The sequence below is a fragment of the Equus asinus genome, chromosome 1, assembly GCF_041296235.1.
Source record: "Equus asinus isolate D_3611 breed Donkey chromosome 1, EquAss-T2T_v2, whole genome shotgun sequence".
NCBI lineage: Eukaryota > Metazoa > Chordata > Mammalia > Perissodactyla > Equidae > Equus > Equus asinus.
Genome location: NC_091790.1, coordinates 104,651,058 through 104,670,073, shown reverse-complemented (window position 1 = coordinate 104,670,073; position 19,016 = coordinate 104,651,058). Strand labels below are relative to the sequence as shown.

Sequence of the window (19,016 nt, the reverse complement as noted above, 5' to 3'; positions counted from 1 at the left end):
AGTATGATGTTGTCTGTGGGTTTGTCTTACATGGCCTTTATTATGTTGAGGTAGTTTCCTTCTATCCCCATTTTCTTCAGAGTTTTTATCATAAATGGCTGTTGGATCTTGTCAAATGCTTTCTCTGCATCTATTGAGATGATCATGTGGTTTTTATTCCTCAATTTCTTGGTGTGGTGTATCACGTTAATTGATTTGCAGATGTTGAATCATCCCTGTGTCCCTGGTATGAATCCCACTTGATCATGATGTATGATCCTTTTGATGAATTGCTGAATTTGGGTTGCCAAAATTTTGTTGAGAATTTTTGCATCTGTGTTCATCAGCGATATTGGCCTGTAGTTCTCCTTTTTCGTGCTGTCCTTGTCAGGCTTTGGTATCAGAGTGATGTTGGCCTTGTAGAATGTGTTAGGAAGTATTCCATTCTCCCTAATTTTTTGGAATAGCTTGAAAAGTATAGGTATTAAATCCTCTCTGAAAGTTTGGTAGAATTCCCCAGGAAAGCCATCTGGTCCTGTGGTTTTATTCTTTGGGATGCTTTTGATTGCAGTTTCAATCTCTTTCCTTGTGATTGGTCTGTTCAGATTGTCTACTTCTTCTTGACTTAGCTTTGGAAGATTGTAAGAGTCTAAGAATTTATCCATTTCCTCTAGGTTATCTATTTTGTTGGCATATAGTTTTTCATAGCATTCTCTTATAATCTGTTGTATTTCTGTGGAGTCTGTTGTTATTTCTCCTCTTTCATTTCTGATTTTGTTTATTTGAGCTTTCTCTCTTCTTTTCTTTGTAAGTCTGGCTAGGGTTTGTCAGTTTTATTTATCTTCTCAAAAAACCAGTTCTTTGTTTCATTGATCCTTTCTACTGCCTTTTTGTTTCAATAGCATTTATTTCTGCTCTGATTTTTATTACTTCTCTCCTTCTGCTGATTTTGGGCTTTGTTTGTTCTTCTTTCTCTAATTCAGTTAGGTATAGTTTAAGATTGCTTATTTGGGATTTTTCTTGTTTGTTAAGGTGTGCCTGTATTACGATGAATTTCTCTCTTAATACAGCTTTTGCTGTATCCCATATGATTTGGTATGGCATGTTATCATTTTCATTTGTCTCCAGATATTTTTTGATTTATTCTTTAATTTCTTCAATGATCCATTGCTTGTTCAATGGCATAGTGTTTAGTCTCCACATCTTTGTGCCTTTCTCAGCTTTTTTCTTATAATTAATTTCTAGCTTTATAGCATTATGATTGGCTTGTTATTATTTCAATTTTTTTAAATTTATAGAGGCTTACCTTGTTTCCCAACATATGGTCTGTCCTTGAGAATGTTCCATATGTGCTTGAGAAGAATGTTTATTCTGCCATTTTTGGATGAAGTGTTCTTTATATGTCTATTAAGTTCAACTGTTTTAGCTTTTCATTTAATTCCACTATTTCCTTGTTGATTTTCTGTCTGGATGATCTGTCCAATGATGTGAGTGGGGTGTTGAGGTCCACTGCTATTATTGTGTTATTTTTGATATCTTTTTTTAGGTTTGTTAATAGTTGCTTTATGAACTTTAGTGTTCCTGTGTTGGGTGCATAGATATTTATAAGCATTATTTCTTCTTGATGAAGTGTCCCTTTGATCATTATATATTGCCCTCTGTGTCTCTCTTTACCTGTCTTGTCCTGAAATCTACTTTATCTGATATAAGTATTGCGACACCTGCTTTCTTTTGTTTGCCATTAGCTTGGAGTATCGTCTTCCACCCCTTCACTCCTAGACTGTGTTTGTCATTGGAGCTGAGGTGTGTTTCCTGGAGGCAACAAATTGTTGGATCTTGTTCTTTAATCCATCTTGCCACTCTGTGTCTTTTCATTGGAGAGTTCAATCCATTTACACTGAGGCTGATTATTGATGCATGAGGGCTTAATGCTGTCATTCTGTTGCTCATTTTCTGATTTTCCTGCATTTCCTTTGTTACTCGTCCTGTGTGTTTTGGCCTACCCATTGACTTCTTCAGTTTCTTATGCTGGGTTTCTTAGCTTTTTCCTTATTTATTTTTTGTGTCTCTGTTCTGTTTTTCAGTTTAGTGGCTACCCTGAAGTTTGTATTCAGAATCTCATGCATAACGTAGTCCATTTTCTGGTGGCCTCTTGTTTCCTTAGCCTAAACTGATTCAGTCCCTTTCCTCCTCCCCTCCTAAGTTATTATTTTCGTCTCTTATTCCAACTTGTGTTGTGAGTTTGTGGTTAGAGTGATAAGATTGTCTTTGTTTTTGGTGTTTTCCTTCCCTTTATCCTAATGCTATAGTTGAATATTTGCTATCGTATTCTGATTCTATCTGTTGGTCTCCTTACTCTGTGTTTTGTGACCCCTTTCTCCCTCTTTTTCTTTTTTCAGGTATGAGGGCCTTCCTGGGGATTTCTTGTGGGGGGGGGGGCTCATGGCTATGAAGTCCCTTAGCTTTTGTTTGTCTGGGAAAGATTTAATTTCCCCCTCATACCTGAAGGACATTTTTGCTGGATAGAGTATTCTTGGCTGATGATTTTTATTCTTTAAAGTTTTGAATATGTCATTCCAGTCTCTCCTAGCTTGTAAGGTTTCTGCAGAGAAATCTGCTGAAAGTCTGATGAGGGATCCTTTGTAGGTTGTTTTCTTCTGCCTGAGTATTCTTTCTTTGTCATTCATTTTTGCCATTTTTACTACTATATGCCTTGCGGTAGGTCTTTTTACATTGACATATATAGGCGATCTGAAAGCTTCCTCCACACACATTTCTCTCTCATTCCCTAGGCTTGGGAAGTTCTCTGCTATTATTTCTTTGAGCACACCTTCTGCTCCATTCTCCTTTTCTTCGCCCTTGGGTCTGCCGATAATTCTTAAATTGCATTTCCTCATTGAGTTGGCTATTCCTTGGAGATTTTCTTCATTTCTTTTTCGTCTTCATTCTCTCTCTTCCTCTGTCTGGAACCGTTCAACCTGTCTATCTTCGATTATGCTAATTTGCTGCTCTATGTTGTCCACACTGGCATGCAAGGAATCTGTATTCTTTTTTATCTGATTCATTGTATTTTTCATCTCTAGTATTTCTAATTGATTCTCCTTTATAGTTTCAATCTCTTTTGTGAAGTAACTCCAGAACTTGTTGACTTGTTTCTCTATATTTTCCTTTACCTCACTGAGTTTTTTGATGATAGCTATTCTGAATTCATTGTCATTTAGTTTACCTATTTCCAAGTCCTCAGGACATATTCTGTGTTTTTATTGTTTTCCTTCTGCTCTGGAGCTTTTATAAATTGCTGGATGGTAGAGGAGCGGTTTTTGTGCATAGTGATATTATTTGGTTGCAGTTACAGCCTCTCGCCACTAGATGGGGGTCGAGAGCCGTGTATTCTGAGCCCTCCGCCTTCGGCCCAATGGCAGTGCACAGTGTGGGTTGGAGGAGGGGGGAGGGGAGTGCACTTTCTCTTGCATGCAGACCCGGGTTTCCCAATCAGCTCTCGCTCTCTGGTTTCCTGGGGTCTTGGCTTAATGGGATCACCCCACATGAAAGCTTTTGCCCCATTAGAGGGTTTCTGCTGCAGGGCGGTGGGAGTCCTGGAAGATCCCGTGGAAGCGCGGCCCCTCCCCTGCTCCTTCCCTCACAGAGCCTCCAGTGGCAGTGATCCCAGTCTCTAGGGGAGGGAGCAAAGATCTCTCTTAACCCAATCCAGCTCCTCTGGCTGCTGTGGGTCTCTGGGGATTCCTGTGCTATTATTTTTTGTTGGAATGTGGTTGCTCCTTTTTGTTGCATGTTGGAGGGGAGAGTGTCCTGGGCGAGTTCACTCCCTCGTGATGCTGATGCCACTCCTCTGCATCCAATATACGTTTTAATGTTCACATTATATATTTAATTGTTTTGGGTTTTCAAGATGTTATTCAACACAGATATGAGGAGAAGTGACTTGGCTGTATTTTCAGATTTCAGTAGAGAACTGGTCTCTTTTTGTGTCCATTTCTCCAGTTCTTTAATTAAATAAGATTTGGTTGTAGTTTTCTGACTTAGAACTTAGAGTATTCTTATTTGTGTAATCAAAGAGCACAGCAAGCTGAAGTATATTTTTTATTCTCTTTTTAGAGTTGGTCATTGAGTGGAAACTAAATGTCTGTAGGGCCAGGCAGGTAACACAAATGAGTGAAGTGGGCTGGGGGCGGGCCACAAATGATGCTGCTGATACTCCAGCATTGTCCCCAGTAGGCAGGGATGTGAGGGCAGGGCTCTTGGTCTTTTGTTCACTGCTGCGTCTGCTCTGCATAGAGCAGTGTCTGTGACGTAGTAGGCACCCTGTAAATATTTGCTGAATGAGTAAATGTATTGAAATATTTAAGAAAAGCAGTCGGAGTTTTTATATGAGATCTTCAGATTTTGAAATCATGGTAGCTAAAGAATTTAAATTGTGTGTAGGACAAATAAAACATGTCTCTCAAACTGCCTGTTTTTACCAGTTGTGACCTTTAACCTTTATTTCCTGTCGTGTGCCTTTGACACTGATCCTTCTGCCTCTCTAAAACCCTGGTTATATACCAGGGACAATTGGGGCAGAAAGCCATGTAGGCCTCCAATTTAGATTGCTGACATTTTCTTCATCTGAGAGATGAATATAAACATTTAAAATAAACCATCTAATTTTAGCCTTATCTTGGCATGGCTTCATTTTAAAAAATGTTTTTAATGTATGGGGAGCTTTGAAAAAAAATGGAAGTAGCTGGACTTTCTCTTTACTCTAAGAGGTCCTGCTGATCCGGAAGACCCAGATTCATGCATACGTTTTCCATGAAGCCTCTAACTGGTTTGTTACTGAGAGGTTGCCTTTGTGGGCTCTCGTGGTTCATTTTTTTCCCCTGATGTTTGAGTATTCCATTCCATTTGATACCATTTATTGTTTTGTATTGTTATTGGTTCATATCCAGTTGGAACTAATGTTTCTTTTTTCTTTTGTCCTGTGTCCTCTGTTTCTCTTGTTTTTTTTTTTTTTTAATAAATGAGTTTATTCTTTAGCCTCTGTTTTATTTTCTAAAAGGCTGTGTCTGTTTTTCTTCATCAATTTTAGTAGGTAAAGTCTAATGGGCTACTAGGTTAATTATATCATTTAAATAAAATTAGAATTTAAATTTTAACACATATTCACAAATTATCTCTTTTTAGGGGGCTAGTGATAAATACTTTATAATTGCTTATATAGTGATTTGTTTCTTATATCAATACTTAGAACTTACAAAATTCTTAATTAAAGTGATATTATTGTGTGTCATTTAAGTGTTGATTCATTTTCTGAGTTCTATCGATGTTGTTTGCCAGTTGCTTTTTGTGCAAAGAAAACTTTTTCTTCTGTAACTCTAAGATGTTGTCTTTGAATCAAACACAAAAAAATTTCAGAATCACTTAAAGTAGATGTCCAGAATAAAATGCCCTATTTTTTGATGGTTTTAAACTTTTACTTTGAAGCAGGACCCAGAAGACTGAAATTGTATTCTAAAATAATGTTTTAAATTCACAGAATTTGCTATTCAGTAGCTTATTTTGCCTTTTCTGATTTGTTGTTGCTACAGAAAATTTTGTTATAGATTTATTTATCATTGTTCTCTACCTACCCTCGGATGCCGTTTTATCCTAAAGACTTACTTATCATTATTCTGCCTTAAATAATATTTAACAAAAATCTTTTGCAGACTCAACATTTTCTTTGCACATTTAATGCCAAGAAACACGGGAAAAGCTGACCAACTTGCTTGGCAAAAACTGACAGTAATTTTTTTCCCCTCAGATTTGACATTTATTAAACTTTAAAACTGCCAGTAGGTTATTTCCTTCTGGATTTTGACTTTCAGGGATGGAGTTTAGTGAAAGAGAATATGGAGGGATTTAGTGGTTAAGATGAACAGGTAGAGTGTGGACAGTCCTAAGCAGCTCCTATGGCCCCCTCTAGATGGCTAATGCCATGACTTGAGCTGATCTTGTTCAGGTACCTGTGAATGTGTGTGATGAGAGAGCCCGTTGGTGTGACATGTCTCATGGTGTTTCAAAGGTAAAGATTAATAGCTTGAACTGTTACTTCCAGGAGCTGGTGATGACACACGAGCTTGGGGGCCACCTTTTCTGGGGACGGAAAGTGTTTATTTTCTCAGTGTTAACCGAAATAAAAAAGTAAGAACGTCATTTCCTTTTTTTTGCCTTCTTTGTGTTATTCTCTTGTAATAGCAAAGCGTTTGATATCATCCTGGCTTGTTTGTTTCTACTTTTTTTTGTAGATATAACTAATGTTTCAAATAAGGTGAAATTTTATTCATTCACCACTTACCAAATAAAAGCAATAGAGCTTTTCTTCCTTTGTCACTAACTTAAACATTTTGTGAGAGTTTATAATGTTTTATAACGGAAATAATTTTACTATCAAGAGGAATCATTTGATTCTTTACATTTGTTAATCCTTTGGAGATTGCTAATTGCCCAATACTTGGTATTATTATTGGAAAAATTTTTACTATAATCCTTGCTATCAGCTAACATATCCAAATTGCAAATAAAATCAGTAAAGGTGATTTAAATGTTTCTTCATGAGGAACATACATTTGCTTTAAGAGCAGGATCTATGATATGAATGGTTCCCTTGTTGAAATGTCAGTAATAAGAAAAACCTTTATGATACGATTTTAATATTTATATATTTTAATTTTTAGAGTATAGCTGTTAATATCAAGGATCCAAAAGGGGTGAAAATCGTCAAAGAGGTACAGTATGCTCTGTGGGAGGCATTTTACCACCTGGGTTGTATTAGGGATTTCAACATCAGAAAAAAAAGTGTTTTAAAACTTTATTTCATTCACAATATGTAATTTTGCTGTAAATGCCATTTAAGAATTTAACTTTACTTTTGTAATAGGTATAGTTTGTTTTATAATTTCTTGTATATTGAGTGTAATGTTTCTCCAACTGTGAGAGTATTCAGTTATAGTACTAGCTACTTACTGTTGACTGAGTGCCTGCTCTGCATCAGATCTTAGGCTTGGCCACTTTAATTACATGATCTTCTCAAATCCTCAGAATTTGACTTGTAAACGAGGTATTAGAATCCTCATTTTCACAGGAGGCAAATGAGTCTCATGGGGCTTAAGTGATGCTCCAAAGATCACATAGCTAGTAAAGGGGAGAGCTGAAATGTGAACCCTGGGCCACATCACTGGAGAGCCCAAGCTTTCTCCAGCGCTTATTCAGATGACCAATATGTCCAGACCTGATCCCTGCATCTTTCCTTGAGGGGCAGGATTGCACAATGGTTTGGGGCATACCTTAGGGTTCCACTACTGGGATTCAAATCCTGCCTTCTGTACTTACTAGATACGTGACTTCAGGCAGGTCACTTGACTTCTTTATGTCCTTATCAGTAAAATGGGGATAATAGTAGTGCCTGCTTCTTAGGGTTGCTGTTAGAATCGAGTTCATAGGTGTAAAACGTGTAGAAGAATGCCTGCCGCAGTCAGCACTCATTAATGCTGACCACTATTACTCTTGTTCCTGAGGCACGTGAAGTTGGATTCATCATGTGGGATAAAGCTTGTTTGCCATCCTTGTTAAAGTTGAAAACCTGATGTAATGGATGTAAGTCTGCTTGATTAAAGAACCAGTCCCTAAATTTGTTTTATACCAAAGCATCAAGTTTAACATCATGCTCTGCTGTTACTTTCCTCATTTATCTGTCCAACTGGAAGATAATTTCTTTGAATTATTACGATCAGAACTGGTGACCATCCACTTTGGTTCTGTTGGATCAATACAGCAAATTTAGAACTTTGATTTGCTAGATACGTTTTTTTTTTTTTTTAAAGATTTTATCATTTCCTTTTTCTCCCCAAAGTCCCCGGTACATAGTTGTATATTTTGTTGTGGGTCCTTCTAGTTGTGGCATGTGGGATCCTGCCTCAGCGTGGTTTGATGAGCAGTGCCATGTCCGCGCCCAGGATTCGAACCAACGAAACACTGGGCCGCCTGCAGCGGAGCGCGCAACTTAACCACTCGGCCACGGGGCCAGCCCCTGATTTGCTAGATACGTTTTGAACCCCAAGCTCGATAATTGTCCTGATCTTACTGCTCTGTTTTCCTACATCTTTTCCGTAGCATAACTTAGGTTTGCTTGTTTGCTTGTTCAGTTGAAAGTTAGTTCGAGTTTTCTAAGTTGTTCTCCATTATCACTGCCCTGCTCTGTTTTTCTGCAGTGGCTGCCCTCACCTTGGACCCAACTCTCATTATCTTCATTATCAGGCCTTTCTTTTTATCGTTTTCTCAGTAGTAATTTATTTATTTATTTATTTATTATCTAGGAGATTTTCTTTCCTTAACTCTTCTCTTTCTGTTCTGTGTTTCTCAGTTCCATCTTCCGTGTTCAATCTGCTTCTTTGCTTCCACTTCAGAACATTCTGATATTTTATCCTGAATAGTCAAGCTTTCAGATTTGATTTAACATATACTTTGCAATTTCACCAGGGCTTCTCAATGGGGCAGTGTTAGGTGGAATTCATCACTCCTGCTACTAAGCCATCGGTGTACATTTGAATATTTTAGGCCTACAGGTATAATTCTGACCGAAATAAATGAATTGCTGGGACTTCCTCTGCACTCTCCTTGGATCCTGCCAGTGTCTTCCAACAGATTGTAACAATTTAAAATTGTTTCATTGTGGGTTTGATTTCTCTTTGTGTCTGATTGATAACATTAAAGTACATTTTAACTCATATTAAACTTAAATAGATTGTCTGGGGACATTATTCATGTCTATGGCTTTTAGTTATATCATTCATAAGTTATGTCTCTTACTGCCTAGAGGAAAAATTACTTTTTGCCTAGTTTTTTATTCTTTCTGGCATGGATTTCTCTTTTGGCCTTAGGAGTAGCAAAACAACCTCTGCATTCAGACCTTGGTGGCTGTGATTGCTAATAGAATGAGTCTAGTTTATAGAAACGCTTCCAAAGTATTATACAAAGCAATCAGCTGGATACATGAGAGCTCCAAAAAGTATGACTCCTTTGTTGGCTAGACTAACCAAAAACAGGTTGTGTCAAAAACAAAACTCTGCTTAGAAAGTCTTTGTGGAGCCTGGTATTTTCATGGCAGTATGATCTGATAACTTTCTAACACATCTATATTTCAAATAATTCTCTCTGTTAATTAGTTGACAGTCACAATATCTATATTGTGTGCATGTGTTATGGTCCACAGAGCAGTGTGTTAGGTTTTATTTTCCTCTGACATTTTATTATGAAAAATTTAAACATACAGAAAAGTTGAAAGAATAGTACAATGAACTTTCTTTTACCCTATGCCTAGAAGCTACAATTTTAACATTTTGCTATATTCGCTTATTTGCATGTGTATATGTGTATGTGTTTGTGTATTGTTGAACTGTTTGAAAATAAGTGGAAGATATCATGAAACTTTGCCCTTATGTTCTGTGACATAGCATTGAAAAAATTATTTTATGATTTCTTTACTCATAAGTGTGGTTAAATTATTATCATCACTTTCCCCTCTGTTCTTGATCTTGCTCATCCAGTCTGTTCCTAAATTATGTCTAATGAGGAGAACTCAAAATTATATACTTTGTATTTCAAATTGATTTTAGTTCTTATTTACTCTGTGACTGGAAGGAGATTATCTTTTTCCCTTTCAGAAAGAAAAAGATGGTGAGTTCTCTAACATACAAAATTGTACTTATTTTTTATTCTGGGCAAGATTCTAGAAAAGATTAATAGGTGATTTGCAAGCACCTAAATGAGGAAGAGATGCTGACCAGTAAAACTGGGAGCCAGTCTTTTTTATTCTCGCTTTATTTCCTAGTAGATTATTGTGTCCCAGCAATGCAGTAAACATTTGGTCTCTACTGAAACAATTGACTTGTACAATGCTTGTAGATAGTGTGGAGATCAATTTAACTCCGAGGAAGTTTTCTGATGACTGATTTCAGCGCTGTCCTGTTTAGCCTATGAATGACTTGGCTAAATCTATAGGGAACATACATGATCTTGAACTGGGTGAATATCCTGAAACAGAGAGGGAGAGAGAATATGTTGGATGACAGACTCAGTAAGAATCAATATCTAGTAAGTGGATAGTACATATTTATTTAAAATAAATATTTATAAAATGGAGAAAAGAATAATTTCTGCCCTATATACTTTTCCAGGAATATTTTATCAGTAAATATCAATAATGCCTACACATTGAGTTGTTAGGTAATCATAAAAAACTACTGGGCATCTTTATCAGTAGAAATCTTTAGTTCTTAAACTCGACTTTTTCACATTTTTCTTATAACATTGTAGAGCCAGACTACATGGTATTCTGAGCACAACTCTTTCTGGTTAAAAAATTTGTTTTTTCTTGTTACACAGGTAACATCTGTTCATGGGCAAAAAGGTTAATATTTTAGTGTATCATATCAAATCTCTTTATGCCCTCATATACTCACTTTTTCCCCCAAAACATGAGATAATGCCATGTATATTGGTTTTTATTGCTTTTTTTTTTTGGTTGCTTAAAATGTATATTGTTTTTTATTGCTTTCTTTTGGTTACTTAAAATATTTTGAGGGGCCAGCCCTGGTGGCCTAGTGGTTAAATTTGGTGTGCTCCACTTTGGTGACCTGGGTTTGTTTCCCAGGTGCAGACCTACACCGCTCTGTTAGCAGCCATGCTGTGCTGGCAGCCCACAAACTAATAAATAGAGGAAGATTGGCATGATTGTTAGTTCAGGGCAAATCTTCCTCAGGAAAAAAAAAAAAATTTTGGAACACTTGTTTTAGCATAACGTATTCATTGTATTTTTTTCTTGTTTTATTGGAACAGTGAATTTGTGGTCCATCTGGATACTTTATGTGGCTTGAGATGGATTCCACAGAAGTCTAAAAATACAAATACTGTATATTGTTAAAAAATTTTTTTTATTGTGATAGAATATATATAACATAAAAATTTCCATTTTAACCATTTTTAAGTGTACAATTCAGTGGCATTAATTACATTAATAATGTTGTACAACCATCACTGCTGTCTATTTCCAAAATATCTCATCACCCCAGACAGAAACTCTATAATTAAGCAATAACTCTCTACTTCCCTCTCCCCCAGCCCCTGATAATCTCTAATCTACTTTCTGTTTCTATGAATTTGCCTATTCTGGATATTTCATGTAAGCGAAATCATACAATATTTGTACTTTTGTGTTTGGTTAATTTCACTTAGCATAATGTTTTCAAGGTTCATCCATGTTGTGGCATGTATTAGAACTTCATTCCTTTTGATGGTTGAATAATGTTCCACTTTATGGGATGGATATATTTGTCTGTTAATGGACATGTGGGTTGTTTTTCAACTTTTGGCTATTGTGAATAAAATGCTGCCATTAACATTTGCATACAAGTATCTGTTTGAGTTCCTGTTTTCAATTTTTTTGAGTATATAGCTAGGAGTAGCATTGCTGGGTCATATGGTAGTTGATGTTAAACTTTTTGAGGCACCTGCCAGAGTTTTTTAAAATTAAAACTAATTTATTAAATGTCATTTACATAAGGTACTTTATCATACACCATGCAGAATACATGCAGTGAGAGATGACCAATGTGGAAGCCTGGATGTGTTTGATGTAGTTTGTTTCCTTTAGTGCCTTATAGGAGGGCCTTCTAAGTAGTAAATAGAGGCTTAGAAAAATTTGTGGAGTGAATCGAAGCCTAACTGTACCTTTGTGTTTTATTTAATACTAACTCCCGCCCTCCCTTCAAAGCCTGAAGCAATACTTGGTAGAATCATTAACAATAAATAAGTGCATCTTTATTGGGAATCTCCCTGGAACATACTACGTGGAACTGCCCATGTGAGAAGTAGCTCAAATGTTAATTGGCCCCTGAAGTTTGGAAAGGATGCCTACATGGCTTTAGATTTGGGGCGCATACTTAAACCTTTCAGTCTCTGTCCTATATCTTAATATATTTATCATTCCTTTCCTGATAGGTGGTCCCCTGGGCATCTGGTGCTTCTGTTTCAGGAGCTCTGGAGGATGATAACTTGTTTCTTTGAGATATCTCCTAAGATTTCCCACTCTTCTCCAAATTTTGTTAAGTCAGACAATTCCATAAATACACTCCCAATTTGGTGGCCGGCACTCAATTTATTTATGTGTTTCCATCTAAAGCTTATTTGAATTTAACCTTTTCCTCTTAGAGCAAAGGTTGGCAAACTATGGGGGCCAAATCAGGTTTGTTTTTATACAGTCCGTGGACGAAGCGTGGATTTTACATTTTTAAAGACTGTTAACAAAAATGAAGAAGAACATGTGACAGGGAATGGATGTGGCCTGCAAAGGCTAAGATATTTACTATTTTACTTTTTATGGAAAAAGTTTGCCCACTTCTGATCTAGAGTCTTATTCTATTACATTAGTTTGTATGTGTGGAAATAAATCTAAATCTAAGTCAACATGGCAATTAAAAATTTATTTAATAGTTATTAAGCTCTTGGATATGTTCAAGAATTACTGTAATTAGTTTTTCTGGGTGACCTAGTATAATTTTTATGATGACTTTAAAAAAAGACTTTAAAAGATATATAGTCACAATTGAAATTTTGAAAAGAATTTTAAGATTAAGGTTTACAATGGTTCCTTGTCCTCTAATTCCTATAGCAGTCACCTAGGAGTAAAGATCTGGGTCTTGTTTCTGACAGTTGCTGATTCAGTGGGTTATATTTTAATAGTTTTTCTTAAAAACAATGATTTATTAAATACATTTGAAACTCTTTGGAAAGAAAGCATCTGAAAAGTATGAAAGCATTTCAGAATCCTGTTTTCATGTACTAAGTGTCTATACGTGCATGTTGCAATGATGAATATTGCATAATAAGAATAGGGAGTAGTAAAGACATCGTATTTAATTTTTTGTAAAGTGTTTAAAAGATGTTTTCCATATATTTTATGTACTTATATTCTAATTTTTCTACCTCAACTTCTGAGAATATATTTGGACCATGTAGCTTAGATATTTCTTATGTTTAACCGAAGCAGAATCCATTTAATACCACAGCATTTACTGAAAATTTTAATAGCCATTGTTTTACTGGCAGTAATACCTCAAGTAGTTGACCAGAACCTGTGTGTTTATCTAATTCTACTTTGTAATTCTGCTTTTCCTGTGATTCTTCTGGACTATTACAAAATGAGGATCAATTGTTTTTACTGAATTAGAATTCTATCATGTGGGGATTTGTTGAAAGTTTGGAAGTCCCTTAAGAAGTCTGACTCATCTTCATCTCTTCCTTCAGCTTGCAGCTGTTTGTGATGTATTTGTGGAAAACTATGTCCCTGGCAAACTGTCTGCAGTGGGCCTGGGATATGAAGATATAGACAAGATTGCTCCTCACATCATCTATTGTTCCATCACAGGTATTTCAACCCCACACCCTTCTCAGTGAGTAGGTTGTCCAATTTCTGGGTTTCTTTGTTTATATAAGAAATCTCTTGCTAGTGTTGGTTTTCTTGAAGTGATTTTGCTCTCCATCCCCTGGCCCCCAAGCTATTTTAGGTTGCTGAAAATTAACCACTAAAGAATGTTAACCTAAATGAATATTTTTCATGTATTTATGGGATATTTGTATTTCTCCTCTGAATTATATGCTTGTAGTTTTTGCCAACTTTTCTATTGATATTTTATAAAGTACTGTTATTAACTCATATACAGAATTAAAGGTGAAATATTAATCAACTTTAAGATATCACAGGAACTCAACATGTTCCTTCAATATATTCAAAAGTGCTAAGCCAAGTGAAGGAAAAGGAAAAGAGTGCTAGAAAGTCTTCCCGGTCATTCAGCTCTTGCTGGTGAACCTCGTGTGTGTGTGTGTGTATGTCATTGGGCCAAAAGGGAAAAAAGTCATCATATTAGTTTTACGTATTTTATAAGCCTATTAATTAGGGATGCAATATAGGAAAGTGGCTCTTAAAATTGAAAGTTACATTAATAGTTTTTGTCAGAAAAATTCATAATATTTTCAGCCTTTATTCGTTCATCCACCAAATATTTACTGCAGGCCTATGTCCTGCCAGGCAGTATTCTAAGGTTCTGGATATAGCAATGAATAACATGTATTTATGCTCCCAAGGAGATTTACATTCTGGGTTAGAGAGATGGATAGTAGATAAATAAGCACCTTTTTTTGTTTTTTGTTTTTTCTGATTGAGTAGGGTAGTGATAAGGGTTAAAGAGAGAAATAAAGTAGGGCAACGTGAATGGGGTGAAGAGGAGCTATTTTATACGGGGAGGTGAGAGAAGGCTTCATTGATAAGGTGACATTTGAGCAGGGACCTGAATGAAGTAAAAGAATGAGTTATATAGATATTGGCAGAGAGAGTTTTAGGTACGGGGAGCATCAAGTGCAAAGAAGTGAGGCAAGAATGTGCTGGGCATGTTTGAGGACCAGCAAGGATGGCTGAAGCAGGGTGAGCAAAGGGGCATGAATATGAAGAAAACCAGGAGATGTTGGTTAGCAAGATCATAACGGGCTTTTGGGTTACTTTTAAGGAATTTGGCTTTTACTTTGAGTAAGATTGTAAGCTAATGGAATGTTTTGAGCCAAGGATTGATATGATCTGACCTATTTTTAAAAACATCACGCTAGCTCCTGTGTTGAGAAGAGACTATAGAGGACAAAGGTGGAAGTGGAAGGACAGTTATGAAGCTACTGAACTATTCCAGCCTCCAGATGATGGTGACTTGAATTAGGGTAGCAGTGCTGCAGAGAATGGAAGAGTAAGAGGATCCTGAATGTTTCCAAGACGAAGTTGATAAGTTTGCAGACGGAATAGATCTGAGTATCAGAGAAAGACTAGAGTTAAGGATGACTCGAAGGTTTTGGCCTGAGCAATTGTGAGAATGGAATTGCTATTTACGGAGTTGAACAAGACTGTGGAAAGCAGTGTTGGTAGGGAAAACGTCAAGAGTTCAGTTCTGGACACGTCTAGCTTGAGGTGCTTATTAGATCTCCAAGTGGAGGTGTAGGGTAAGGGATTGGATCTAAGAGTCGGGAGTTCTGGGGAGATATAAAATTTGATAGTGATGAGTAAGTAGATGCTATTGGAATCCTGGTTGAGATCATTTAGAGAGTGAATGTAGATGAGAAAGGAGTGTCTGGGAGGCTGAGCCTGGTGCACTGTAATGACTAGATGTTTGGGAAATGACGAGGACACAGTGAAGGAGATAGTGAAGGAATTGTCAATGAAGTGGGAGGAGAACCTCCTGGAAATCAAGTGAAGAAAGTGTTTATTTTCATAGATATTTTAAGCTTAAAAATATAGACAGAAAGCAGAAAGGCATAAAGCGTAAAGCATATATGGACTGAGTTACTTGCATTTCCTAAATTCACCATGCCCTCCCTCACTTTAGAGCCTTTGCATGTGATGTTCCCATCACTTGGAAAACTATTCCCCTGCTGCACCTGTTTACTCTGTCTTTGTCCTTCAGATCTCAGTTTTGATTCCGTTGCTTCTGTGCAGACTTTCTTGACCCCTGAAGATTGAGCTGGATGTTCTCTATCACATTTTCCATTTTCCTCTTTACTAGCTTGTCTCCCCCACTATCCTGCAGGCTCTTTCTGTTCCAAGTTCCACACACAGTGCAGAGCACCTGGTAGAGACTCCACAGGAGTTTCTTGAATCAATGAATAAATAATCAGAACTTGACTGAAGAGCTTTTAATACCTGAATTTTTTCTGCATTCCGCTTTTCGGAGACAAGATTAAGTGATAAATATTACATTTGTATTTTCCAAAGAAACTTTCAGAAGATAGCCTGGGGTTAGTGCATAGGTTGGCCTAGTCTGTGATTTCTTTATCCATAGCACTGTACAGTGATCATTGCTTTAAGGGACCAAAAGAGCCTGTGCTGTGAAATGAATCTTCAATTATTGTCATTAGGTCACTATACTTTAAGTTTTTTCCTAAGGCAGGAAGGGAACTAGTACATTTAAAAAAGATTTTATAAAGGAACTAAGCACAAACTTTGCACCTTATATTTCAGTAAATTTATCTCAAAATAGATAGATACCTGAAAATCTTGTTTTTCTGTAAAAGCCACAGAAATATATCTTAAAATATTTATTATTCGTAAGATAATAATAACTAAAACACTCCTGAATCTCTACATTTAGGTTAATTGAGATATTATAATGACTGTGCCATCCTTCTTTAATATAAATAGTACTTTTCACAGTGTAATTATCTACATGGTGGTATTTTTATGTAAAGTCAGATATAACTACAATGTTTGGCTGATTCTTATTTTAGACAGGATGAAGAGCCCAGTGATCATTAACTTCTCTATTGAATCAACATGAGACACAGTTCTGTACATTGTAGAAAACTCTTTGCCACTACATCTAACTCTTTTTTAGGTGTACTATTTTATAGATCTGTAATTACACTTTCATTTTTGTGTTTATATATTAATATTTATATATGTGAGAGGGAGAAATTTTTCCTTAGGATCTCACAATCCAGTGGAAATGTTGAGGTCTAAAATATTATAATAGGTTAAATATTATCTTCTGAATTACCCTATTACCATAAAAATGCTGCATAACTAACAAATGCAAAGTCTTATGTGACAATAAGTGTTTATTTCTCATTCCCATGTCTGTGGGTTGGCTTGGATTCAGGTGGTCTATACTGCTTAGGGTTGGCTGCACGTTGCAGGCTGGGGCCTGGTCTGCTTTGCATGTCTCTTATACTTCTTGGATCAGTGGCTACCAAACGCCTATTCTTCTCATAGTGAAAGGTAAGGGCACAAGAGGACAAGCCCAATCTTACAAGCACATTTAAAGCCTATGCTCACATCACAGCTATTAATATTTCTTTGGTCAAACTAAGTCACATGGCCAAACCCAATAGCAATGGGTGGGGAAATATATTCTACTCTAGTGGTAGGAACTACAAAGTCACGTGGCAAAGGGCGTGGATGCCAAGAAGGGTGAAGATAGGGAATAGTAATACATTTATCACATCACCCAGCCAAGTAAAATGCTAATCCACTTGGGAAGCCTCACACTTCCCCAAGTTCCCCACCTATAACTAAAAGTGGTTAGAGTCAGAAGAGCCTCTGGGCCATGCTTGTGACTGGAGAATCTCTAAGGTTTCTTGCAGTTCTCAGATCTCGTATTAACATTTTAGTGCGGCAAAGTGCCTTGGGGATAGATTATATAATTCAGTAGTTCTCAGCTCGGGGGAGAATGGGAGTATCATATGCTTTTCAGTTATTGGGATGGGGGAATAAGGAGGCGATGGGGAGAGCCATGTGTAGTCTGAAAGCACCTCTCATAGTTCTATAATCCTCGACATCCCCACCTCCTGACAATCATTAGAATTCATTAGGAAAACATTCATCCAGTTCATTCCCCTTTATTTCGTGATAAGGAAACAGATCCAGAACAGCTAAGGGATCGCAAGTTGCACAGCTATCTAATGGCAGACAGCTTTAAAACTCAGGCTTCTTGACCTAATATTAAGAGCCTTTATGCTTTCCATTCTTAGATGTATATCATTGTTAAATGATGACAGGGACTTTGTGATTACAAGACACTGAACTGCTCTACTTGAGAATAATATATTTTTGCTATTCTCTTTCATTTGTGTTAATTGTCTTTTCAACGGTGGAAGTCATGAACACATTTTCTCACCAGAGTCTAAATTTCAACAGATTCTTTTGGAAACAAAGATCACTTACGAGTCATGAGTTTGTGTGTGTATAATGCAAGGGCCATCTCTTTTTTAGAAGTTTGAGATTCTTCGTAATCAATGTTTGTTTTGTATCTTTTAATAAGCCTGATTAGATCAGGCTTAAGTTGCACATGTTGTGATTGGGATTGTAGACTTTCCTGCTGGTTCCCAGTGGTATTGCTGTCTTGTCAGGGCTGTCCAAGCGCAAATAGTCTGTTCTCACTCACATGTTGGCCTTATTGCTGATGAGAGTAATCTTAGAACGGTTGGGAGATTTGCTTTAATGCATTCTGACAGTTGTGTGGTTGAGATTGCCTCAGTCTGTGAAATCTGGTCTGCAGGACAAAAATGCTAGACCGATCGCAAGAGGGGGAGGATCTCATTATTGTTAGCACGGTCTTCTTGTCCTTTCAGAGGAAGCTGAGTGTGAACATTAGGGGGCAGTGTTGAAAAAGCTATGATTCACGAAGAATTACTTTTTGAGAAAACTGTAGTTTCCTGTGTAGCACTGGGTAGAGAGAATCTCTGAAAGGTCATATTTATATTTTTTAAGAAGTTTTTTTTTTTTTAAAGTGACCATTTTCAACCTCTTTATACTTTTAGAAGTTTCATGATATTTTCTCTAAAAATGTATTTTTAAGTTGTACCTTCTTTCTTTTGTATCTTCAGAGCATGTTGTTAATTATAAAAATTTAGCAGTAAAAATGCTCTCTACCACATCTAAAAATATTTATTTTTTTCTTCTTGTTAACTTCATTACTCTCTTTCTACAAGGATAAACATTATATTATCTTATTGACTAGGCTAATTTTGTGGTAGGAACATTGTGTATGCCCTTTAATAAAATTTCCTGATTTCTTTTTAAAGAAAGGGATTTCCAAAGTGCATTTTGATTTTTGTGAATCCCTCCATAGCATTTTCTTAATCTCTGTCCTTGTATGGACAGATTGCAGGGTCCCACTAGGGCATGGGGCCTCATAAGGGACCTCAGAATTCAATTCAGAGAGAATATTCCAGAGAGTTAGATCCACTCTTTAGTTTTCAATAGAAAAAGCTTGAGTGGTCTACTTAAGAAATGAAGGAATAGCATACGTAAAAACAAAGGGACAAGAATAGCCAAGACAGTTTTAAAGAAGAACATGGTAGGCAGATTTGCTCTGTTGGATATAAAGACTTACTGTATAACCATAATAATAAGACAGTGTAATATTAGATAAAGAAACAGATCGATGGAACAGAATAGAGAGCTCAGA

General features: G+C 36.6%; 1 protein-coding gene across 15 annotated transcripts in view; it reads left to right on the top strand.

Moving 5' to 3' along the window:
* The window catches only part of SUGCT (succinyl-CoA:glutarate-CoA transferase), a 747,747-nt gene that overhangs the window by 23,324 nt on the left and 705,407 nt on the right, over nucleotides 1-19,016 (top strand). For all 15 annotated transcript variants that reach the window (XR_011501704.1, XR_011501660.1, XR_011501715.1 and 12 more), the window contains 3 exons: nucleotides 6,077-6,162; nucleotides 6,696-6,746; nucleotides 13,321-13,441. Coding sequence is in view for 12 of the 15 variants with exons in the window: in XM_070504514.1 (XP_070360615.1) it covers nucleotides 6,077-6,162; nucleotides 6,696-6,746; nucleotides 13,321-13,441 (258 nt within the window). In the remaining 3 variants the exon portion in view is untranslated. The remainder of the gene's footprint in view (nucleotides 1-6,076; nucleotides 6,163-6,695; nucleotides 6,747-13,320; nucleotides 13,442-19,016) is intronic.